This window comes from Rattus rattus, chromosome 1 (assembly GCF_011064425.1).
Source record: "Rattus rattus isolate New Zealand chromosome 1, Rrattus_CSIRO_v1, whole genome shotgun sequence".
NCBI classification, from domain to species: domain Eukaryota; kingdom Metazoa; phylum Chordata; class Mammalia; order Rodentia; family Muridae; genus Rattus; species Rattus rattus.
This window is the reverse complement of record NC_046154.1, coordinates 168,542,408-168,565,240: the sequence shown is the minus strand read 5'-3', so window position 1 is coordinate 168,565,240 and position 22,833 is coordinate 168,542,408. Positions and strand designations below refer to the sequence as shown.

Sequence of the window (22,833 nt, the reverse complement as noted above, 5' to 3'; positions counted from 1 at the left end):
TCAAGTACCCACAGAGGCCTGAAGAGGGTATCAAATCCCTCAGAGCTGAAGTAATGGGTAGTTTCCAGCTGCCTGAAGTGAATACTGAGAAGCGAACTCAGGTCCTCTGCAGAAGCAGCAGCGCTCTTCACCACTGAGCCATCTCTCCAGCCCCCAGAGTATTCTTCTCAAACCCAGATTTCACGGTGTCATCCAGAATCTCCAGCAGATCCTCACTGATCTCAGTTGTCTGTAAAAACAACTTATGGGAGGAACTTACTTTCTCTGAAAGCTTTTAGGAGGGTAAGAGCGAAGCTCTGTATAAGCTCCCACATCTTCACAGGTGTGTAAGCTTTTGAGAGTATAGCATTAGGATTCATTAGTCATTTTCACAACAGACACCTGTGCATATATAATTGTATATATTGTGCACATAAATTTGCTCAATCTTTTAAATATGAAATATTTTTAACACACAAAGAGTAGAGTAATGTAATTACTGTGCTTGCATTTGTTACCTAGAGTCAGGACAGCATTGAGGGTGTTAAAGAAATGTTCTATGCACCCAACTCACTAATGTTCTGAGTAATAGAGCCATTGTTTTTATTCATATATGTGTGGATATTCACATATATTATTATGTCATATATAATATGTTTTTATTATTATATAAATAACATATAATGATATATAATATATTGTATATATTATAAATTATACATAGTTTATAATTGTATAACCTGATATGATGAAATCATGTCATATTTATGAATATTCAGATATATATAATTCATATATATGTATATATATGTATATATGATGAGAGCAGGGATTACAAACTTTTTCTGTGAACGGCAGGGAGCGAGGGATTATTTCAGGCTTTGAAGACCACGTGGACAGTTTTGCAACTTTTCTACTCTGTTGTAGTTTTACAATGCTAAAGACCAAAGGGCAAATCAAGCCCTTAGCTTTCCAGTCATAGCTCGCTGAGCCCAGCAGTGGAGTGTCAGTGATAATATAACATGCTTTGCAAATCTTTAAACACGTGTGAATGACATCGAATCATGGGTTATTATTCTAAAGCCTGATTCTTCTGTTCAGTGTGATGCTTTTTACTTATCCACATGAGTACACAAAGCCCTGGTTCATTTTGGAATGTTTTGTTCCGTTTATAGTCATTTTAATTCCAAAAGGTGTCCATATAATGTTTAGTTACTGTATCCATTCTTTTGATGATTGAATGACAAGTTCTGTTTGTGACTTTTGGAGGATGGCAAACTATTTTTTGCTCATGTCGCCCTTTTTGCTTAAGTGTTGAAGTATGGACAAGGTTGACCCTTTAATCTTTGCGGTACCCTGCCGCTAAACTTTTAAAACTTCATGCTGCAGAGGTTAGGAGTAGAAGTGTTGAATGACTAGGTTCCAGGTGGCACATGAGGCTGTAGGAACTCAGAACAGGTGCACTATCCCCGATCTTATGTTTTTGCTACAAGAAAGCAGCTGTGATTTCTGTACCGTGCATGTGGTAGTTTGAAGGAGAAATGTCACCCGGGGTCTCATGTTTTTGAATACTTTGTCCCCAGTGTTGTTGTTCGAGGAGGTAATAGAACTTTTAGGAGTCACAGGCTTGCTGGAGGAAGTCCATCAGGGTGTGAACTTTGAGGGTGTATATCCTTATCACACTTCCCGCTTGCTCTACGTGTGTGTATGTGTGTGTGTGTGTGTGTGTGTGTAAACATAACCAGGCAGTTTCGGCTTGCCCTGGCACACCACGTAAAACAGTTAGCCGTGCTTCTAGCATGACTGCTTCTTTGGGGCTGTGAGATGTCACCTGCCTGTGGGCGGGGCCTGATGTGTCTGCATTCTCCCTTGTATGAGAGACCACTTTCTCTGTTGTGTGCTTTGATACAGAGAAAGAGTCACCTATCTGCAGAAGCAGACTGCAAAGCAAGGTGTAGTTTTGATGGAGTGAATACCAGCAATAACTTAAATTAAACTCAATAGAGAAACAGTTTAAGTGTTTTAAATCTTAAAGCCTCTAGAAATTAAAAGAAAGTCATATATATTGCAGAAAATATTTTAGTGGCTCTTTCTATGTAAGGCAGTTTCTTTTTCCATTTCTCAACTATGTTCTGATGGCACCAGGGTGTCCTTGCCAGGGCATTGCCACCATTCTAGAGCCACCATAGTCATGAATCAAAGAATTTATTTAGACGCAGGTATTTCGTTATAGCTACACAGAGTATGCTAAAAAGTCATGTTCTTGTGTTACCATTTCCAAAATTAAGGAGATTCCTTTTTAAAAGCTCCTTGAGGGATTAGTGAACTCAGTAAAATAGGTTTGAGTGGGCCCTGCTAACTATTTGTGATTAGACTGCTCTGTTGTTAACGTATCAGGGCCACCAACATTGTGGACTTACCTCCTCCCCCACAGAGAACAATAATCACCCAAATGAGGCAGATTTGGGGCAATTGAGGTTTTCTTTGGGTGAGTCAATGATAAACTATATCCAAAGGCTTGTGATTAGGAGAATGTGATCTTTATGCCACTTTCCCAAGGGAATACACCAGATATAATGGAACTTGGTGGAACTATGCAAGAGAAATAAACAGAAGTAGCTGAAGTGAGCCAACATTTCTTTGGGGACTATTACGTGCCTGTCATTTGAATTTAAGATACCATGTTTATATAAACTAACAGCAGAGTGTCTAGGAATCCAAATGAAGAAAAATATACCTATGAAACACTAGAGATCATCCCATGAACAAGAGACAATCCCTGACACTACTAATACCCAGGTATGCTTGCAGACAGGGACCTAACATAATGCTTCTCTGAGAGGCACAACTTAGCAACCAACGGAAAGAGATGCAGAGACTCACACCCAAGCAGTAGATAGAACTTGGGTAGTCTTTTAGAAGAGTTAGAAGTTTTTTTTTCTTTTTTTTCCCTCCATCTTTATTAAATTGGGTATTTCTTATTTACATTTCGATTGTTATTCCCTTTCCCGGTTTCTGGGCCAACATCCCCCTAACCCCTCCCCATCCCCTTCTATATGGCTGTCCCCTCCCCATCCTCCCCATTACCACCCTTCCCCCAACAATCACGTTCACTGGGGGTTCAGTCTTGGCAGGACCAAGGGCTTCCCCTTCCACTGGTGCTCTTACTAGGCTATTCATTGCTACCTATGCGGTTGGAGCCCAGGGTCAGTCCATGTATAGTCTTTGGGTAATGCCTTAGTCCCTGGAAGCTCTGGTTGGTTGGCATTGTTGTTCATATGGGGTCTCGAGCACCTTCAAGCTCTTCCAGTTCTTTCACTGATTCCTTCAACGGGGGTCCTATTCTCAGTTCAGTGGTTTGCTGCTGGCATTCGCCACTGTGTTTGCTGTATTCTGGCTTTGTCTCTCAGGAGTGATCTACATCCGGCTCCTGTCAGCCTGCACACCAAAGTTAAATCAGGATCAGATAAACCATCTAAACCATACCATAACTCCTTAAGAAATAGAAGCAGTCATTAAAGGTCTCCCAACCAGAAAAAGCCCAGGAACAGATGGGTTTAATGGAGAATCATATCAGACCTTCGTAGAAGACCTCATACCAATACAGTCCAAACTATTCCACAAAAATAGAAACAGAAGGAACACTACTCAATTCCTTCTATGAAGTCACAATTATGCTTATACCTAAATCACACAAAGACCCAACAAAGAAAAAGAACTTCAGACCAATTTCCCTTGTGAATATTGAAGCAAAAATACTGAATAAAATTCTTGCAAACTAAATCCAAGAATACATCAAAACGATCATCCATTGTGATCAAGTAGGCTTCATCCCAGGGATACAGGGATGGTTCAATATATGGAAATCCATAAACACACTCCACTATATAAATAAACTCAAGGAAATAAACCACATGATCATCTCATTAGATGCTGAAAAAGCCTTTGACAAATGCAACACCCCTTAATGCTAAAAAGATGTTAGAAAGATGAGAAATTCAAGGCCCATACCTAAACAGAATAAAAGCCATATACAGCAAACCACGTTAAACTAAATGGAGAGAAACTTGAAGCAATCCGACTAAAATCAGGGACTAGACAAGGCTGCCCACTCTCTTTCTACCTTTTCAATATAGTACTTGAAGTTCTAGCCAGAGCAATCAGACAATCAAAGGAGGTCAAAGGGATACAAATTAGAAAGGAAGAAGTCAAAATATCACTACTTGCAGATGATATGATAGTGTACTTAAGTGATCCCAAAAGTTCCACCAGAGAACTACTAAGCTTGATAAACAACTTCAGCAAAGTGGCTGGATATAAAATTAACTCAAACACATCAGTAGCCTTCCTCTACTCAAAGGCTAAAAGGAAATTAGAGAAATGACATCCTTCACAATAGTCACAAATAACATAAAATACCTCCGTGGCCATTTTGCTAGAAGCAGTCTACAGATTCAATGCAATCCTCACCAAAATTCCAACTCAGTTCTTCATAGAGTTAAAAAGAACAATTTGCAAATTCATTTGGAATAACAAAAAAAGGAAGAGGATAGCCAAAACTATTCTCAACAATAAAAGAACTTCTGGGGGTAAATCACCATCCCTGACCTCAAGCAGTATTACAGAGCAATAGTGATAAAAACTGCATGATATTGGTACAGAGATAGGCAGGTAGAACAATGGAATAGAATTGAAGACCCAGAAATGAACCCACACACCTATAGTCACTTGATCTTTGACAAAGAGCAAAAACCATCCAGTGGAAAAAAAGACAGCATTTTCAACAAATGGTGCTGGTTCAACTGGAGGTCAACATGTAGAAGAATGCAGATCGATCCATGCTTATCACCCCTGTACAAAGCTCAAGTCCAAATGGATCAAGGACCTCTACATCAAACCAGATACACTCAAACTAATAGAAGAAAAAGTGGGGAAGAGCCTTGAGCACAGAGGCACTGGGGAAATTTTCCTGACCAGAACACCAATGGCTTATGCTCTAAGATCAAGAATTGACAAATGGGACCTCATAAAATTGCAACACTTCTGTAAGGCAAAGGACACTGTCATTAGGACAAAATGGCAAGCAACAGATTGGGAAAAGATCTTTACCAATCCTACATCTGATAGAGGGCTAACATCCAATCTATACAAAGAATTCAAGAAGTTAGACTCCAGAGAGTCAAAAAATCCTATTAAAAATGGGGTACAGAGCTAAGCAAAGAATTCTCAGCTGAGAAATATCGAATGGCTGAGAAACACCTACAGAAATGTTAAATATCCTTAGTCATCAGGGAAATGCAAATCAAAAACAACCGTGAGATTCTACCTCACACCAGTCAGAATGGCTAAGATCAAAATCTCAGGTGACAACAGATGCTGGCGAGGATGTGGAGAAAGAGGAACACTCCTCCATTGTGGGTGGGATTGCAAACTGGTACAACCACTCTGGAAATCAGTCTGTAGTTTCCTCAGAAAATTGGACATAGTCCTACCTGAGGACCCAGCTATACCACTCCTGAGAATATACCCAAAAGATGCTCCAATATATAATAAGGACACATGTTCCACTATGTTCATAGCAATCTTATTTATAATAGCCAGAAGCTGGAAAGAACCCAAATTGCCTTAACAGAGGAATGGATACAGAAAATGTGGTACATCTACACAGTGGAGTATTACTCAGCTATCAAAAACAATGACTTCATGAAATTCATAGGCAAAAGGATGGAACAGAAAATATCATCCTGCATGAGGTAACCCAGTCACAAATAAAACACGCATGGTATGCACTCACTGATAAGTGGATATTAGCCCAAAAGCTCAGATTACCCGATACAATGCACAGACCACATGAAGCTCAAGAAGCAAGAAGACCAAAGTGCTTCAGTTCTTCTTAGAAGGGAGAACAAAAATATTCATAGGAGGAGATATGGAGACAAAGTGTGGAGCAGAGACTGAAGGATTGGCCATTTAGAGACTGCCCCACCTGGGGATCCAGCCCATATACATACAGCCACCAAACCCAGACACTATGGCATGCTAACAGGAGTCTGATATAGCTGCCTCCTGGGAGTCTCTGCCAGAGCATGGCAACCCCGTGAGAACAACAATACCAACCAACCAGAGTTCCAGGGACTAAATTACCATCCAAATAGTCCACATGGACAGACCCATGGCTCCAGTTGCATATGTAGCAGAGGATGGCCTTGTTGGACACCAATGGGAGGAGAAGCCATTGGTCCTGCCAAGGCTAGACCTCCACTCCCCTGCCCCCAGTGTAGGTGAATGTCATGGCAAGAAGGTGGGGTGATTGGGGAGGGGGAACACTCTTACAGAAGAAGGGGAAGGGATGGTGGGTAGGGGGATTATGGATGGGAAACCAGGAAAGGGGATAATATTTGAAATTTAAACAAAAAAGAAATCCAATAAAAAAAAAGAAAAATGAAGAACAATCAACAGCTCTTAGCATTGTGGAATATTCTCTTCTAGAGACAAGAGAATCTCCAATACTCATTGCTTGAATTGGGGGCAATAAATAGTCTGCACACATGTGCTCTTATGTGCGCGCGCGCACACACACACACACACACACACACACACACACACACACACACACTTGGGGTACACACACATGTCTCCCATGTGTGTTTTTTCCATGTATGTATGTATGTATGAGGTCTCCTTATTGGCTTCAGCATTTCCTAGCTTATTCCTCTGCACCTCCAGCTCCCTATCAAAGCCTGTCCTCCCAATCACAGTCCCCAAGAATTTCAGAAGGGCCTATGTCTCTCCATATGCATGATAGAGTCTGCTCTGGCTTCTCCTTCTACTACTGTCCCCGCCCCCAGGCAGAATATCACTCACTCAGAGTCCTGACTGCTCCTCTGGACATTCTGCATGAGCTACAGCGTTGCTCCTATTTCACAACTGTCCCACAAAGCTCCTGGGCCCTCGTGGGTTCAAAGGTCCACTCTGATATGTGGCAGTTATTTGAGGACGAGCATTGTATTACTTTTCTGAAGCTGTCAAAAAGCACCATAGCTAAAAACAAGTAATGGAAGAAAGAGTTTATTTTAATTTACAGTTCCAGAAGGATAGTCCTTAACATTAGAGGAGGCATAGTGTCAGGGGGCCGGCACCTGAGAGATGACATCATCAACCACAGACAGAAAGCAGAGGGAGTGAATTAGAAGTGGGCAAGGTTACAAACCCTGGAAGTCCACCCCTAGTGATATGCTTCCTCCAAGAGAGCTCAACCTCCTTATGGTTCTATAACTCCCCCTAACCACTCCACCAACTGAAGAACAATTATTCAAACACGTAAGACTGAGGGTGGGTGTCTCTCATTCAAACCGCCCAATGATGGAGGTGAGATTGGCTTTCTCTTCTGGTTGGATTCTGTTGAAAGCTCTGTCTTGACTTCCAGTGCTTCTCCTGTCAGGTCTTCCTCTTTCACACCGTGCTAAGAACAACCTCCCAAGCCGAACGCAGATGAACTGGCCATGACACACTTCTCCTGTGACTTAGGTTTCACTCTGGGATGAAGGTTATTGTTCTCGGTGTCTCCCAGAAGTCACCATTCGAAAAGGCGGGTTCCATGACAGAGTTTTCCTAGAGTTTAGGAACGTTATATGCTTGGTTTACCATATGGATCAGGTTGGTCTGGACGCTCTTGATGCTGTTGGTGTCTGTTTAGGTAAGCCGCAGAATTTCCCAATCTTTAAGACTTGTTCTCAAAGCCATATCTTCTGCCAGGTCACGGGGGTGTATACCTGCAATCCCGGTAGTCAGGAGGTTATGAGTTCAAGGCTACTCTGTGTCCCATAGTCAGTTCAAGGCCAGTCAGCTTGGCATGCGTAGTGAAACCATTGACAGACCAGCCAACCAATCAATCAAACAAACAAGTAGAAACAACACCCTTGTCCTTCTTCACCAACCTCAGTATCTCTTGACACCACACGGATCAGGGCATGGTATTTTGGACCTTTGTAAATCACATTCATTACAACACATAATCAACCGGGCTGTGTGGTCACTTTATGGATATCATGTTTTGGCCTCCATCACTTTATCTCAGAAGATCCAGCCCAGGATTTACGCTGGAATGAGCTCTCAAAAAAAAAATGTTTGTTGGAAGCGTGAACGAAAGAATGGGTGAAGCAAAGCAGTTGCTGTGGGCCACCTTACCAGACAGATCAGAAGCTCCCTCGTGCTTGAGCTGGGAAAGACCTGGTGGGGAAGTTCTAGCGAGATAAATATTTGTCCAACAAAACTCTAATATTCTCTTCCAGGGCAGAAAATATAAATATTTAGAAAAAAAATAGTTCTCAGTTGGAGACAGGATAAAAAGGTTAGAAAAGCATTCTTAGCCTAGCCAGAAAGCTTTGAGGACTCACCTATTCATTGCCCCCTCTCTGGGGAGGTAAGAAATGGAAGGAAGGAAGGAAGGAAGGAAGGAAGGAAGGAAGGAAGGAAGGAAGGAAGGAAGGAAGGCAGGCAGGCAGGCAGGCAAGCTGACCTACAGAAACAGTTCTGTGTGGACACTGCTTCTCTCAAGTAAACTCTAGAAATTCCTTCAGAATCAAGTTTCAGACATTTGGGTAAGATTTATCATTATTTCTCTTTTGTAAAATGAAAAAAAATCACTTAATGTGGGGGGGGGTGGGGTTGTGCATAGATGTCTGTGCACACTTGCATGCCTGTAGCCTGCAGAGGGCAGAAAGGTGTCATATCTCAGGAACAGACACCCCCTAATGGGTACTGGGAAGTGAACCCACGTTCTCTGCAGGAGAAGTAAGTGCTTCTAAGGGCTGGGATATCGCTCCAGCTCCCATTATCTGTTTGTCCTACATCCTTTGCATTTTGGTCTTACCCTAGTCCAAGGTAGAGCTAATATAGACATTAAAGTGAGTAAGAGTTCCTAAACATATCCCCAGCAGCAAGAAATCAAATCTACCCTAGCATAACAGTCTCTGAACTTTGACCTGCTGACATAATATGTAAGTGACCAAGGGAGTTATACTAAGAAGTAACATGAAAATACTATCATGTGTCTGCACAGCCCTGTTCAACTTTTAAATGAAGTCTAGAAAATAAATCAAAGATGACCCCTTTTTAAATTAAAACTTTTATATATGTTTTTGTTTCTATATATTAAAGAAGTAAAGACAAACTCCCAATGTTATCACATCCTGTCTAAATATTGGAATTAAATCCTGTCAAATACTGGAATTAAAATGAAACACCTATGGAATATTAAACTAGAAAATATCTTGTCTATAGGCATATAACTTGAACATTTTTTAAGTTCAAGTGAGATATAATAGTAACATTGAGAAAATACATACAGAAAGGAATAGAAAATATCTACAGAGGAGCTATTTGAATGTCTGTATGTCCAACTGCTTCCTCTCTGTTTCTCTTGAATAACTCCTGACCCTGTACTGCAACCATGAACTTTCTGTGTCTTTGCCTTCCAGGGTTCTTATTTGAAGACCACCATCCCAGAAGCACATTCTCGAGTTGAAAAGTTGGAGTGGTATCCAAAATGAATCTGATTGGGCCCTCCCATTTACAAGCCACGGACGAGTTTGCTCTTTCTGAAAACTTATTTGGTAAGTTGTCAAATTGATTTAAATGGGAGTCCACCAAAACTAACCGTGTCAGAAGAAAGCCCCAGCAGTGAGTTTGAGAAAATGATCTTGCTTCTTCTAAGTGCTCAATAAATGTTAACTCTTCAGTCAGGCTGTACTTTGGACTCATTGAACTCGGTATTCTTTATCTCTGTCTCTCTCTCTCTCTTTTTTTTTCTTTAATAGACGAGGACTGTCAGTCTCTGCTTTGTGGGTTGCCAAGGCCTTGAGACTAGATAATTAACTGAGTGGGGAGTAGAAACTACTTCCTGATCTAGAGCGAGTCCTAGTATTATTATAACAGGTATTAAAGAATGAAATCATGTTGCTTATGGCTTAATATGATACCTACCAAAGGCTGGAGTTACTTAGTGCTCAGCACAAAGGATCCTCCCACTGTTCCTCCCGTGCTGGGGGGAATCTATGGCACAGTGTCATGATTAGTCATTTAAACTAGGTTGAGGACAAATTGTACTAAGTGGTTTTAAGTAGATCTGTAACCAGATGACACCATAAAATGATATATTGCTCCACTTTATGCATTTATGAAAAACATCTTAAGTATAAAGAGTTCAACTGAGAACATTAGCAAAGAGTCAAAATGAGGGCATGTTTTGGGCGGGGTGGGGAGCATTCCGCCACTCTGTGAATGACTTCCTTCTGCATAACCTTCTCTGGAGGCTAGATTGCCCCCCAGTTCCTATCCAGCATTACATAGGCCATGGTAGACTATGATAACAAAAATGGTAAAACAAAACAAAACAACAACAACAACAACAACAAAACCAAGATCTTGAACCCTCACCAATATCGATGTGTTAAGATGATCCCTTAGCTGGTGTCAGATATCCCTAGGGGATCCTGGCTAGTGCTGCTGTATTATCTTTAGCCAGTATTTTCCCTATATGGTCATAATTGATGCATTTCCAGCAAGTGGGGTAGTACTCAGATTGCCTGCCTGCACATCTGCTCACCCAGATGTGTCAGAGCATGTTATTATATGGTATATAATATCATAGAAACATGTTATATGATGGTAGCAGTCATTACTGCAGCTTCATCTATCCATGAAGACCGGATCAATAGCAGTCTAGTAGTAAAGAATAGGGAGGAAGCAGAAAAGAGGCTTAAAGGGGAGAGGGGAGATGTCGATCAGTAGTTCTCAGAGGGAGCACGTGAGGCAGTAACTATTTGTGAAAAGCCAGTTTTCACACACCGCCATCGCATCTCATCTCTCCCCGTGGGCCTCCATCCCGTGGGTCAGTTGTGAGCAATGAAAGGTCGGGCCTACGCTTCTGATCCCTTGACCATGTTCTGGCCTGTTCTTCTACACTGCCTTAGAAAAATCAACCCATGGAGATCTGGGTGAGTTTCCCCCTACCAATCAGAGCTCACAGGACAATCAGGATTATGACTGTACAGCATAGATGAAGCAAAATACTCCCTTACAACTGTTTTTCAAAGAAAAACTACCACTTCCTGCCCTCAGATTTTACAAGGGTCAGTTGAAGTTCGCTGCTCTTAATATTGTTAAAAGTGAAGCATCTTGGGCTCGAGTTTGTGCATGGAGGGGAAAATGTAGATTTTTTTGCTTACTTATTAGTCCAGCTTTACACCCCAGGGACAGAGTTGACCTAAAAGAGTAAAGGCTAGAAGTCCTGTCAGATTAGATGGACCTGCGAATGATAGCAAGGCATGGGCTGCAACTCTTGCTTTTTGTGTTGTGGCTCCTGTGTGTGTGTGTGTATGTGTGTGTGTACATATAATATATATGTATGTATATACATATACATATACCTACATATATATGTATGTGTATACATATATATGTACATATTTATTGTATATACACACATATATATGGAGTTGTGATCCTCTTGGGGCATTCATAACAGCTGCAAGATTACAGTTGTGAAGTAGCAGTGAAATAATTTTATGGTTGAGGGTCACCACCACCCGAGGAACTGTGTAAAAGGGTCACAGAATTAGGAAGGGTGAGAACTACTACTCATGAATAAGGTCTAGCATTCTTTCCAAATCTGTTGCTTCTGGGGCCTCAGTCACACCCTATTCAACATGCTTGGGCTAAAGAACGGAGAAAACAGCGTCCTTCATTCTGCTTCTCCATCTTCTTGTCCAGAAGGCACTGATGGGGGCTGGAGAGATGGTTCAGTGGTTAAGAGCACTGACTGCTCTTCCAGAGGTCCTGAGTTCAAATCCCAGCAACCACATGGTAGCTCACAACCATCTGTAATGGGATCTGATGCCCTCTTCTGTTGTGTCTGAAGATAGCTACAGTGTACTTATATAATAAATAAAATAAATATTTTTTTAAAAAAAGGCACTGATGGATACTATGGCCCCTCCCCAAGTTTAGGCTGTGGCACATCCGTGCTCGCCATGGATGAGTAGCCCACAGCCCCGATCTCCTCACTCTTGCGTTCTTAATTATGACAGAGACCTAGAAACCTATGGGTTCCACTGACCAGGGAGGTAAATTCCTTTGAATGGTTTGTATATTTAAAGCCTGTCTTGCTACAAGAGCAAGTAAACGTTATGACAAGCATATGGGATAGCCACCATTTCTTCTCTTCAGATGATGAACACTGGTGTTGCCTGGGGCATTGGAATAAAGCAAAAAAGAAAAAAAATAATAAAAAAACAAAACAAACAAACAAACAAAAAAACCAGGAAAGGTCTTTGTGGGGAATGGACTCCCAAGTAGTACGCCCATAAATAAGCCCAGAAATTAATACCAGGTAAGAATTAGAAAAGATGACAACTGTTAGGAAATAGCAAGGTAGGGTGACGTCCTAGTGACTGGAGGGACTGGCTGCCTTAATGGCTTTAATGAAGAGTTCAGTGAAATTGACAATTGACTCAATACTGGAAGCTGAGAAATCAAGAACATTCTAGAAGGAAGGACCAGCAAGTCTGGACTGGACTTGAGAAGGTCTTACCTTTGCGTTTTTACTTAGGACAATAGAAACACTGGAGAAGTGGCTATTTATTTTATACTCAAGGCACTATAAAGTGAAACCTTTATAATAGTGAAATTCCAACCTTGAGATATTGGGAAGGTGGCTGTTCTCAAGACAAATACCTATGAGTCATTAACAGGTCCTGGAGGCACTGGTGACCTTCCTAATGGCAGCTTCCAGCTTTTTCCGCTCTCCAAAGGCTTTGCTTGAGATGAAGGGGGAAATACCAAAAGCTAGTCTAAAGAGGGACTATGTGCAGTTACTTCAGGCATGGAGGAATAGGCAAGTGGGAGCGGGAATGAGAGAGTACCAATGTGAGGTGAGGTTTCTAGATCAGTGCCATGAGCAAAGTCAGCTGGGACCATCGGGGGATTTCAAAGTGGAAGTTTAATAGCCGGCTTCATTAGCTGAACGTCCTGAAACATCAACTCCCTTACCGTTCTAGACCATTCGGATACTCAAGCCAAGTCATCACCCACTGCGTTTTTCGAAAACATAGCTCAGAGTTGAGGTGAGCCAATGCGCTCTGACACTGGCATCGGAAGGAAGGAAAAAAGCTTGGACAAATGTGATATAGGATTGCAGGAACCACCTCCCTAGGACCCTTGAACTTATTCTGCCTCCCTCTCAGACCCACAATGGAACCTTAGCCCTATCGGTAAGCAGATCCCCACGGAGGGCGAGGAATGGAAAGACGAGATGACCTCATAGAGATAAGTCTCCTTTCCCCTGGGAGAGCCTGCAAGCCGGAAACTTGGTCAAAGATTAATTTGATGGCTTGAAAGGGGCATCTCTGATGGAGGAAGTGCCCAATAAAAAAGCAATAATGGGGTTGGGGATTTAGCTCAGTGGTAGAGCACTTACCTAGGAAGCGCAAGGCCCTGGGTTCGATCCCCAGCTCCGAAAAAAAGAACCAAGAAAAAAAAAGAAGGTTGGGGATTTAGCTCAGTGGTAGAGCACACCTAGGAAGCGCAAGGCCCTGGGGTTGGTCCCCAGCTCCGGAAAAAAAATAATAATTCAAGTTCGGCTTCGTGCCGTTCAGCACATAGAGTAGGAGGTAGTATATTAATTAAAACCCGTGTTTTATTTTAGCGCGTTTCAGAAACTAAATCCCCCCACAGAACTCGAAAGACCACATACTTAATGACAGGGCAGTTAGCGAAGGCAAGAGCACTCTAGCGTTCCCAAGTCCATAGAGCAACGCGTCTCAAGCCACTTAGCTCTGTGCTACTGCGGAAGACAGAAGACGCACTTGAGCGCATGTGGGGAGAGGGGCAATGCAACTGAGGGAATTAAGATCAGAGGCAAGCGGGACTCTGCACTTCGGTTTTGTCCTGTGTAAACACATGTGTGTGTGTGAGAGAGAGTGTAATAGAAACTCAAAGGCATCACAAAACGTTATGGTTTAGTCTGGAAGCCCGACTGCCTCGGGCCACAGTTTAAAACTGTTGAAAGGATGAACGCCAATCCACTCGTTCAAAGCAGGAAGTGCTCTCTCTAACTCAGCGCTGTTAAGTACAAAGGATTGTAGAAGAGCTGAAAAGAATGGACAATATGCAAATACATTTCTGGTGCCTCAAGGAAGGAGATTCATGTTCTGCCTCACCCTACCATTACACCACTGCTATTCTGCTATTGTAATGACAACTTTGAAATATATATATATACATATATATATATATGTGTATGTATGTGTATATATATATATATAATTTTCCTCAAGTCTCCACACCACATTGAAGCCCAGCAAGGAGCAACAGGTAGACCCCATTCATTTCTGTTTCCACTTTCCATCGCCTTCGATTATTCCTCCTTGCTTTATAATGCCACGAAGCTATTTATGTCCACCTTCTCTGGGTATACTTAGTTTTAATTAGCAAGCGTGCACTTTGGAATCTGGTTCTTGCCAGAGCTGTGCACTTCAATTAGACTCTTCCAGATGTTACAGAACCACCCTGATGCCTCAAAAACATAATTAAAGTCCTTGAGATGAGGATTTGCAGAGTATTTCTGACGTTTGATTTCCAGTATTTTCCCATCTCACTGAGCTCAGGTCAAGCAAATACGAGTCTATCTTGTTGGGAGAGCTAAATCTAAAAGCCTACAGGAGACGGCAAACTGTGCCTGGTTCAGACAGCAGCAGCCTTGTTTAGCATAGTTGGAGTTTTTGTTCTTCTCTCTTTTCTGTTTTCCTTTTTTTTCAGTGCTAGGGATTGAACCCAAGACGCTACACACTCTAGGCAAGTTCTCAGTCACTGAGCTATCCTCATCCTCAGCCTTACTACTTTTCCTCATCCTTAACTCTTCTATAACTCTAAATAGATTCTAAAGGGTCTTTTTTTTTTTTTTTTTTTTTTTTTTTTTTTTTGGCTAATTCCTGTGGCTTTATTTTTTCCTATCTCAGGAAATCCCATATCCTGTCTTTTATTCATGAAGTAGAGAAATGGGTCAAGGCAAGATACTAAGTGAGCCTTTCCTTAAGACAACGTGGACTGTTGCTACGTTCAGCTAGGACATCCATACTTCGGTAGAGGCATGCCGTTAGATGGAGTGACTCTTCTAAATTCTACGATTTAGCTCTCAACCTTGTAGGATAAGAAGAAGATTCTTAGGGATACCCAGCAGAAAATAGAGTAAGCATGAACTCAGATCAGAAACAAATTTGCAGCGGTGAGAAGAGTCGAAGTGATGGCCATTTTCTGAATGCCTTCCGTGGGTCAGACACCACACTGACTGAGTCCATTTTAAAATCTAAAACCTCTTCTTGTTTTCAAGACATGGTCTCGTGAAGTTCAGATTGGCCTGTGTAGCTAAAGATGACCTTGAATCCCTAATACGTATGTCCCCATTTCCTAAATACCAGGATTACATACCCAGCTACTTCTGCAGTAGAGTGATTAGACAAGCATTGCCAGTATTTGCTTGGGGACTTCCCCTTCTCTGCACTGTCACCGTGGAGGCCCAGGGTACCTCAGTTGGGCCACCATTCATACCTATCTACACAGTGTATAGCTATGCTGTCCTACAGAACTCGCTCTGGTGCTGGACATGTCCCGAATCTACTTTCGTCCAGGGCAGCAAGCCCTGTGAGCAGGTAGAGCACTGGAGCGTGAGTAGTAGCTTCAGGAGCTGCGTCCACATTCTCAAGTGCAGGTGGACTTAGCCAGTGGCTACTGTCCCAGACAGCACGCCTTTGCAGGAAGTCGAGAAGGAATGGTTACCAGGAGGCGGTTTATCCTCTTGGGGACAATGGAGGGAACCAATCCATCTTTTGCGTGAGTCTTACTTGGGGACAAGGGTTCCCTGGAGCTACTAATCGCTCGTCCCTTTTTGCCTAACATTTCTATCAACCCATGTTGGTTACATATAATTATGGGTTTCCTTGTGGAATCTTCATGTATATACGTACATGAATTTTTTATCTTTTTTATTGCCCATCACTCCTCCCCCTAGCCTTTATTCTCCACTCACCTCCCCCCCCCCCAGCATTCTTGCTGATACCCCGGTGTGATGATTTGAGTAAAAATGGCTCCCGTAGTCTCCTAGGGAGTGATACTAGCAGGAGGGATGGCCTAGTTGGAGTGGGTGTGGCTTTGCTATAGTTGGCGTGGCATTGTTGGAGGTCATGACAGGTTGGTCTTTGAGGTCTCAGATGCTCAAGCCTGGCCAGTGTGTCATTGTCTCTTCCTGTTGCCTGTGGATCCCAATGTAGAACTCTTAGCTCCTTCTCCAGCACCGTGTTGGCCTGTATGCGGCCATGCTTCCTGCCCTGATGACAATGGACTAAGCCAGCCCCAAGTACATGTCTGTCTTTATAGGAGTTGTTGTAGTCATGGTGTCTCTTCACAGCGATAAAACCCTATCTAGAACACCTAGTTAATCTCTCTTTTGCTTTCATGTGTTTTTATATTGATGATACAATAAGTTATTAAAGCTGTTTACAAGTCCTGGGTAAGGGCTTCTTTATAAGAGTGTGAACCTATTGCCAGAAGTTATCTAAGCTGCTGAAGAAAAATCTCTCTTCCTCGTGATCATTAAGTGCCTATGGATGTTCAGGGAGGTATATGTTCCTGAGAACACTCTCTGCTCAGCTACCATTATCTGCCTATAGGTCCTGGTGGGTGGGCACAATGGCCTTTCTGCCTAGTGATAAAATGAGTCTGATGGAATCTTGTGCAGGTCTTGTGCCAGAGAGCTCAGCTGCTGTGAGGTCAAGAGCACAGTGGTGGTGTCCCGTGACCGTGCTTTATCTTTGTTCATGTTCTTACATTCTTTCTACCCCATCTCCTGAGGCCCCCTAACTCCTACAGGGAGTGATGCAGATATGCCTCAGTCTTTCAATCATCAGATTCTGATCTGAAGCCAAGGGTTAACATCTCTGCTTCATTCCCTCTAAGCTGTACACAAGTCACTTACCCTCACTGAGTGGCCATCCGTCCTCTGTAAGATAAAGTTGAAGACAGCGGGCCTCGGGAAGAAAGCGCTGTCACGTGTGGCAGAAGCGAGGCTCCTGAGAGATAATCTGTTAATACACTTTGGACACTTGTGAAGGCTGTGGGGCTGACAGCAATTAGAGCAGGTATCACCTTGTCTCTGGATTTGCTTTCATGTTGATAATCTCATTTTATCTTCACGGCAAGCCCGTGAAGGGTGTAGGCGGGGATGTTATCTATATGTCTCCATCTGGTGATGCGACAAACGGGGCCCACAGCAGCCCAGAGTCCTACCTAAAGTCATAGAGCATGCCTGGTAGCATTATGCCTGGAGTCAGCCCTGAGCATTCTGAGTCCCCTACTCACGCTTTCTCAGAAACAACAGCAACAACAACAACAACAACAACAACAACAACAACAACACAGCAAAGTCTTAAGGTTGACATCCAGAAATTATGTACAGGGTTTTTTTTTTTTTTTTTTTTTTTAATGGAACCATTTCTATCCAATAGGAAAGCCAAGCTACGATTCCAAACTGTGCAAATACAAATATCAGTGCAGTGGCAACAGCCACCAATGTACTTACGGTATTTTTACATTCTTTTATTTAAATCAGATATGACTATGAGCTGTGTTATTGTCACCTCCACCCTTTAAAACTTAGGGCGTTGGAGGCAGAGAGATGGTTTAGCGTTTATGTTCCCCGTTGCTCTTGCAGGGGAATCCAAGATTGGTTCCCAACACCCATGTGACAGTTCACAGCCTTCTGTAACTCCAGTTCCAGAAAAATCCAACACCCTCTTCTGGCCCCTGTGAGCAGCAGGTACACATATGTCATGCACATATAGATGTTAGCAAGAGACCCATATCCATGCCATAAAAATAAAGACCAGCTTTTTTGTTCTTTGAGACAGGATTTCTCCGAGTAGACCTAGCTTTCCTAGAACTTGCTCTGTAGACCAGGTGGGCCTTGAACTCATGGAAATCCACCTGCCTCTGCCTTCCTAGTGCTAGAATTACAGGTGCATGCCACCACCACCTTGGCTCAATCGTTTATTTTTTTTCTAATGAGGAAATAAAGGCAGAAAATAGACTATGTACCACAGAGCTTGCAAATAGCAGGAAAGACTGGATTTATTAAATTTATTTATCTTGTTTTTGGCTACTGGGCCTCAATATCATATGTTGCATGGCTTAAACAACAAAATGTACTGACTTAGAGTTCTGAAGACCAGAAGTTTAAAATCAGGGTGTCAGTAGGGTTGGATCCTCCTGGGACTCCCGGGAAGGAATCCTTCTAGATCTTTCTGTTTGGGTTATCAAAGCCATGTTTTGCCTCTTTGCTTCATTTTCCATCCACAGGATGTGCCCCTTCCCCGCCCCCTTCACAAGGACATGAGCCGTAGTGGAATCTCTAAATAAGGTCACACTGTAAGGTCCTCGGGGATAGGATTTCAACATATGAACTGGAATGTGGGCGGGACCATTCTTCACACATTACTTAGATACAAACCCATTTTTCCAGGTCCATAGTAGGCTTCTCATGCCATTACAAATGTATACTGCTTACTAAAGAAAGATCCATCAGCATGGCGTTTGACCTCTAACCAGTCTTAGAGGCAGTGAGCGGAAATTTACCCTCTAAAAGTTCTTAGGCTGGGAGAGATCTCCCCAAAATGTTTATCTAAGACACCAGTTTCCAGCTTACTAGGCAATTTGGCATTGAGGACTTTTCTCATAAACATTTACAAATATTCCGCTCAGCAATGGAGTTAATCAGTAAACCACACCAACCTCTGGCCCCTGTCACTTCTTACCTCGGCTCCTTCTCAGTTGCCGTGAGGAAGCTAAGGATGGTGATGCAGTTTCAGGGTTTAGAAAATCCAATTCAGATTAGCCTTCAACACAGCCACCGGCTGTCAGGATTCGCGCCCGACGGGATGAGTGCGAAGCCGGCTAAAGGTAGGCCACTCCGCCCCTTGTCCTTGTGTGGGCTTTCCTACCACGTTGGGGAAATACAGGGATATTTAGTTAGAGGTCAAAACCGTCAATCTCTGTCCGAGGGAGACCCAGGCAAGCCGAGAAGACTGGAGATGTGAGGGGTTGGTTTCTGTAGTTCTAGATACGTGAGTATATTATAGGCATAGTAGGCCAACCTGGTGCTATTCCTTCAAGTCAGTCAAATGTTAACGTGGATGTCCGTGGACACTTGAAGAAAGTTAAAGTGTGCTGCTCAATACTGCGTCTTTAAAATGCCGAGCCTCCGTGTCACTGAATTCTGACACTTGTCTGGCGTCTTGGGACCAGCATTAAAAACCAGAGTAGAATCAAGAAAACATCAGTACACCTACCCAGAAGTAAAGATAGATTTGTTTCGTGGAGTTTGGATTCAGTCACCATGCGTAAGTATGTGCAAGGGTCATGATGAAAACTGCAATGCAGACTATAGCATGTGGTAAAAAGTAATAACCAGAAAAAAGGGAGAAATAGAGATTCAGTGGACTAGTTTTGTCCCATGCTTCTTCCAGTGTTTTCTAGTAAGACAGATAAAAATTGAGATTTACGCTGAGGATACTTATTTTTCTCTGAGTTAAAATATATTTTACCACGAAAAGACAGTGTTATTTTCCTCAAAGCATAGACCCATCTTTCTAGACTTCCACCAAGAATTAAATGCTAACCATCTCCCCAGTAACTTCCACAGCGTGCTTACTTGGTCACAGGCTTGGCAGCAATCCATCTTACTTAAGAGTGGTGTCGCAAAGTGGCTGACACTGTATTTAGAAATGGAAATTACTGACACGGCTCGGGAAGCGAATTTTCTACCCCCTTCTAGTTAACGCACACCTATTTAATGTTTAGCATGCGCCAGGCTCTGTGTCCAGAGCCAGAAATGGTAGAAGAGGGACTATAGTCTAATGTTTCCCTCAGAGGGTTCACCGACTAACCACAGCAGCCACAAAGCAGGGTGTACCGAATGTTTGCTCTGTGTGCAGGACGCAATTTACATTCCCCGCCTTAGTCCTTCCTTACAGCCTCTGACCTTACCGGCTCACTACTCCCGCTTTATGGAGGCAGAAACAGAGGCTATAAGAAGTTCAATGTCATCCCCACGTCCGTATGTTTAGCAATTTGCAGGTGAACTGAGTCCAGATCTGTCTCCCGGTCTGTGCAGTACAGACCAGTTTCTCATTACCACCTCGAGTTCAGTGTGGAAGATAAAGGCCGTGAGCAAATCCGGCTAATTATTCATGTTTCTGATAAGTGCTATATTAGAAGTGTGTACAGAGGTTAGGAGAGATTAGTTCTACCTGGGGGAACTGGGGCAGGCCTCATGAAGGAGGTCATCAGCTGACACAGTCGGGAGAAACACCTATGTCCCAAGACCTGGCACAGGGAACGGCAAACAGCCTCACAAATGAAGCCATGTCCTTTGGCTAAGAAGCCATGGCTTAGAAAACAAAGTATGTGTTAAAGCCAAGTTCCCGCTCCATTCAGTTCCACAGATACGCATTGAGCATTAGTTGGGCTTAGAGGTAAATTAAAACAACAAAACAAAACAAAATAACAAGGACAACAACAACAAAACCCGGGGGCGAGGATCCTTTGCTCCAGACACCGACCTAACTACAGTGCGGCAAATGTCACCATGAACACGTGAACCTATTTTCTGTTCATAAACTCCCTAGAGCTAGCTGTCCTGTTGAATATGACAGTCATTAGCCATTTATGATTATGTAATTAAGATTTTTAATTACCGAAGATTAAATACATCTAAATCATTTTTTTCTTAGAGTTTTACTAACCGCATCCAATATCCTCACGTGGTTAATGACCGTCATATTGTAAGTATGAGACCCTCCTTTCAACTCAGAAAGTTCCTCAGGATGGCAGTCTATGGAAAGGCAGAGGCTTCTATCCAGAAGTTGGCTTTCTGGGAGAGCATTTCCTAAACTCTCCTGGAGTTTCTCATCCAAAGGATCCAAACGCCGGTGCTCTAAATCACAGCTGATCCATTTCAACCCCCTCCACACCTCTCTAGCACATAAAAAGCTACTGCTGGGCAGAATGTCTTTGCTGAGATTTACGTCTTACTCCTACCTGTCTAAGTCCTTGAGACTTTTAGAATCTCAAGTTGCTTTTGCCCTGTCTTTGACATCTCTGGTCCCCCCGAGAGAAACAGAAGGAAGGCTGAGCATTTTCTGTCTTGTTCATCATGTGTTCAATGTGTACCAGACAGCAAGTGTCCGTCATATATGACGAAATGCATGTCGCAAAGCCGATGTCATTAGAACAGACTGTCTGTGAGAGTGATTGTCAATTGGTTGTCACTAACGTCACGATTTTTCTAAGCTCTTCAGAGTCAACCCTCTTCCTCAACAACTGTGCTTTAAGCTAAGAATTATGGTCTACAGAAATTGTAACAGATCAAGTGCCGGGAGTTAAGACTCATAGTCAGTTATGTAGGAGAAGTTGCTCTGGTCCAACCATTTAGAAAATGTCGGCTGTGCTGTTCCTTCATTTTTATATAGTCTGGATATTTACCGCTGTGCTTTGTGGTTATGGGAGGGCCTGTGAAATGCTAGACGTGGCTATTACTTGAGCGTTAGTTTGTATCGCTGCATACTATTCCCATGTTTTGCAATGTTTTACTTTTTGAGCATAAAATCACTGATAGCCTTGGAAAAGCCGTATACACGTGTGTGTGTGTGTGTGTGCACGTGTGTGTGTGTGTGTGTGTGTGTGTGTGCACGCGCGCTCGCGCACGCGTGTGCTCGAGCTCGAGTGCCTGTGGAGGCCAGAGGTCAACCTCAGGTGTTTTAGGTACTGTCACTGCTTCTGCTTGGTTCTTCAGGGTTTCCTTGTGACAAGGTCTCTCATGGCTCCGTGTTTGTCAAGTAGGCCGTCTGGCCAGTGAGCCTCAGGCTCCTTCTTGTCTCTGAGTTCTTAGCTGGGCTTCCTAGCAACTCAGAATCAAGAAGAACCCTGGAGTTATCCTGGCTTTTTGACATGGTTCTGAGGAATGGAGGTCTTCACCCGTGTGTGGCAGGTACTTGACTGCCTAGGCCATCTCCTAACCCACCCTGTGTTTTATTTTAATTGCATCCAGGGATACATATGATGTTGATGCCATAAACTGACCTGAGTTGGGGCTCTGTTTTGTTTTTTTTTTTTCCTTGATTACGGAGATATTTGCTTTATTGAGGTTACCTTCAGAGACGTCCACCTGTCACGTGAGGAGGAAACGTTAACCATTTCCCTGGATTCTACGGAGTTCAGATTCTGGCGCTAATTGGGTCTTTGACCTTGTGATAATAGGAAGCCAGGCTCAAGGTGGAGGGAGACTCGAGAGAACATGCTAGAAGGCAGAATCTAGGAAAAAGGGAAACCAATGTTGTAACTTTTCAGTTCTTTACATTTTATTTGCTTCTGGATTTATAGTCATATTATATGATTATGAAAGGGATTGGGATTTTTGCTTACATTTTATCTATAATAAGTTTATACTCTGTTCTTCTATTTTGTACTCATAAAACAAAATGGCATTACTAAAATCTTCTTGTTAGTCAGGTGCACTGATTTCCCCCTACCCCCTCCCTGTCCCCCACCCTGCCTGATCCAGACAAGTGGGACATAAAAGGAGGGAAATTGATGTCTGCACAGATACTGTATATTGTGTGTTTGGTCAGTCATTTCCTGGGTCAGTGTAGGATGTGTTCTCAATATTTAATATGTGGAAATTCTGCCTTGCCTTTGTAGAAAAGTTCTAATATTCATAGAGAAGTCTAATACTTATGAGATTTTTTT

General features: G+C 42.8%; 1 protein-coding gene across 4 annotated transcripts in view; it reads left to right on the top strand.

Moving 5' to 3' along the window:
- Positions 1–22,833, top strand: part of Nr1h4 (nuclear receptor subfamily 1 group H member 4) — a 90,781-nt gene that overhangs the window by 17,506 nt on the left and 50,442 nt on the right. For 2 of the 4 annotated variants that reach the window (XM_032911059.1, XM_032911064.1), the window contains exon 2: positions 9,459–9,593. In XM_032911059.1, coding sequence (XP_032766950.1) covers positions 9,527–9,593 — 67 coding nt within the window. In that variant the 5' untranslated portion in view covers positions 9,459–9,526. Of the gene's footprint in view, positions 1–9,458; positions 9,594–18,841; positions 18,988–22,833 lie in introns of those variants that run through there. The other 2 variants (XM_032911051.1, XM_032911048.1) reach the window with 1 other exon arrangement.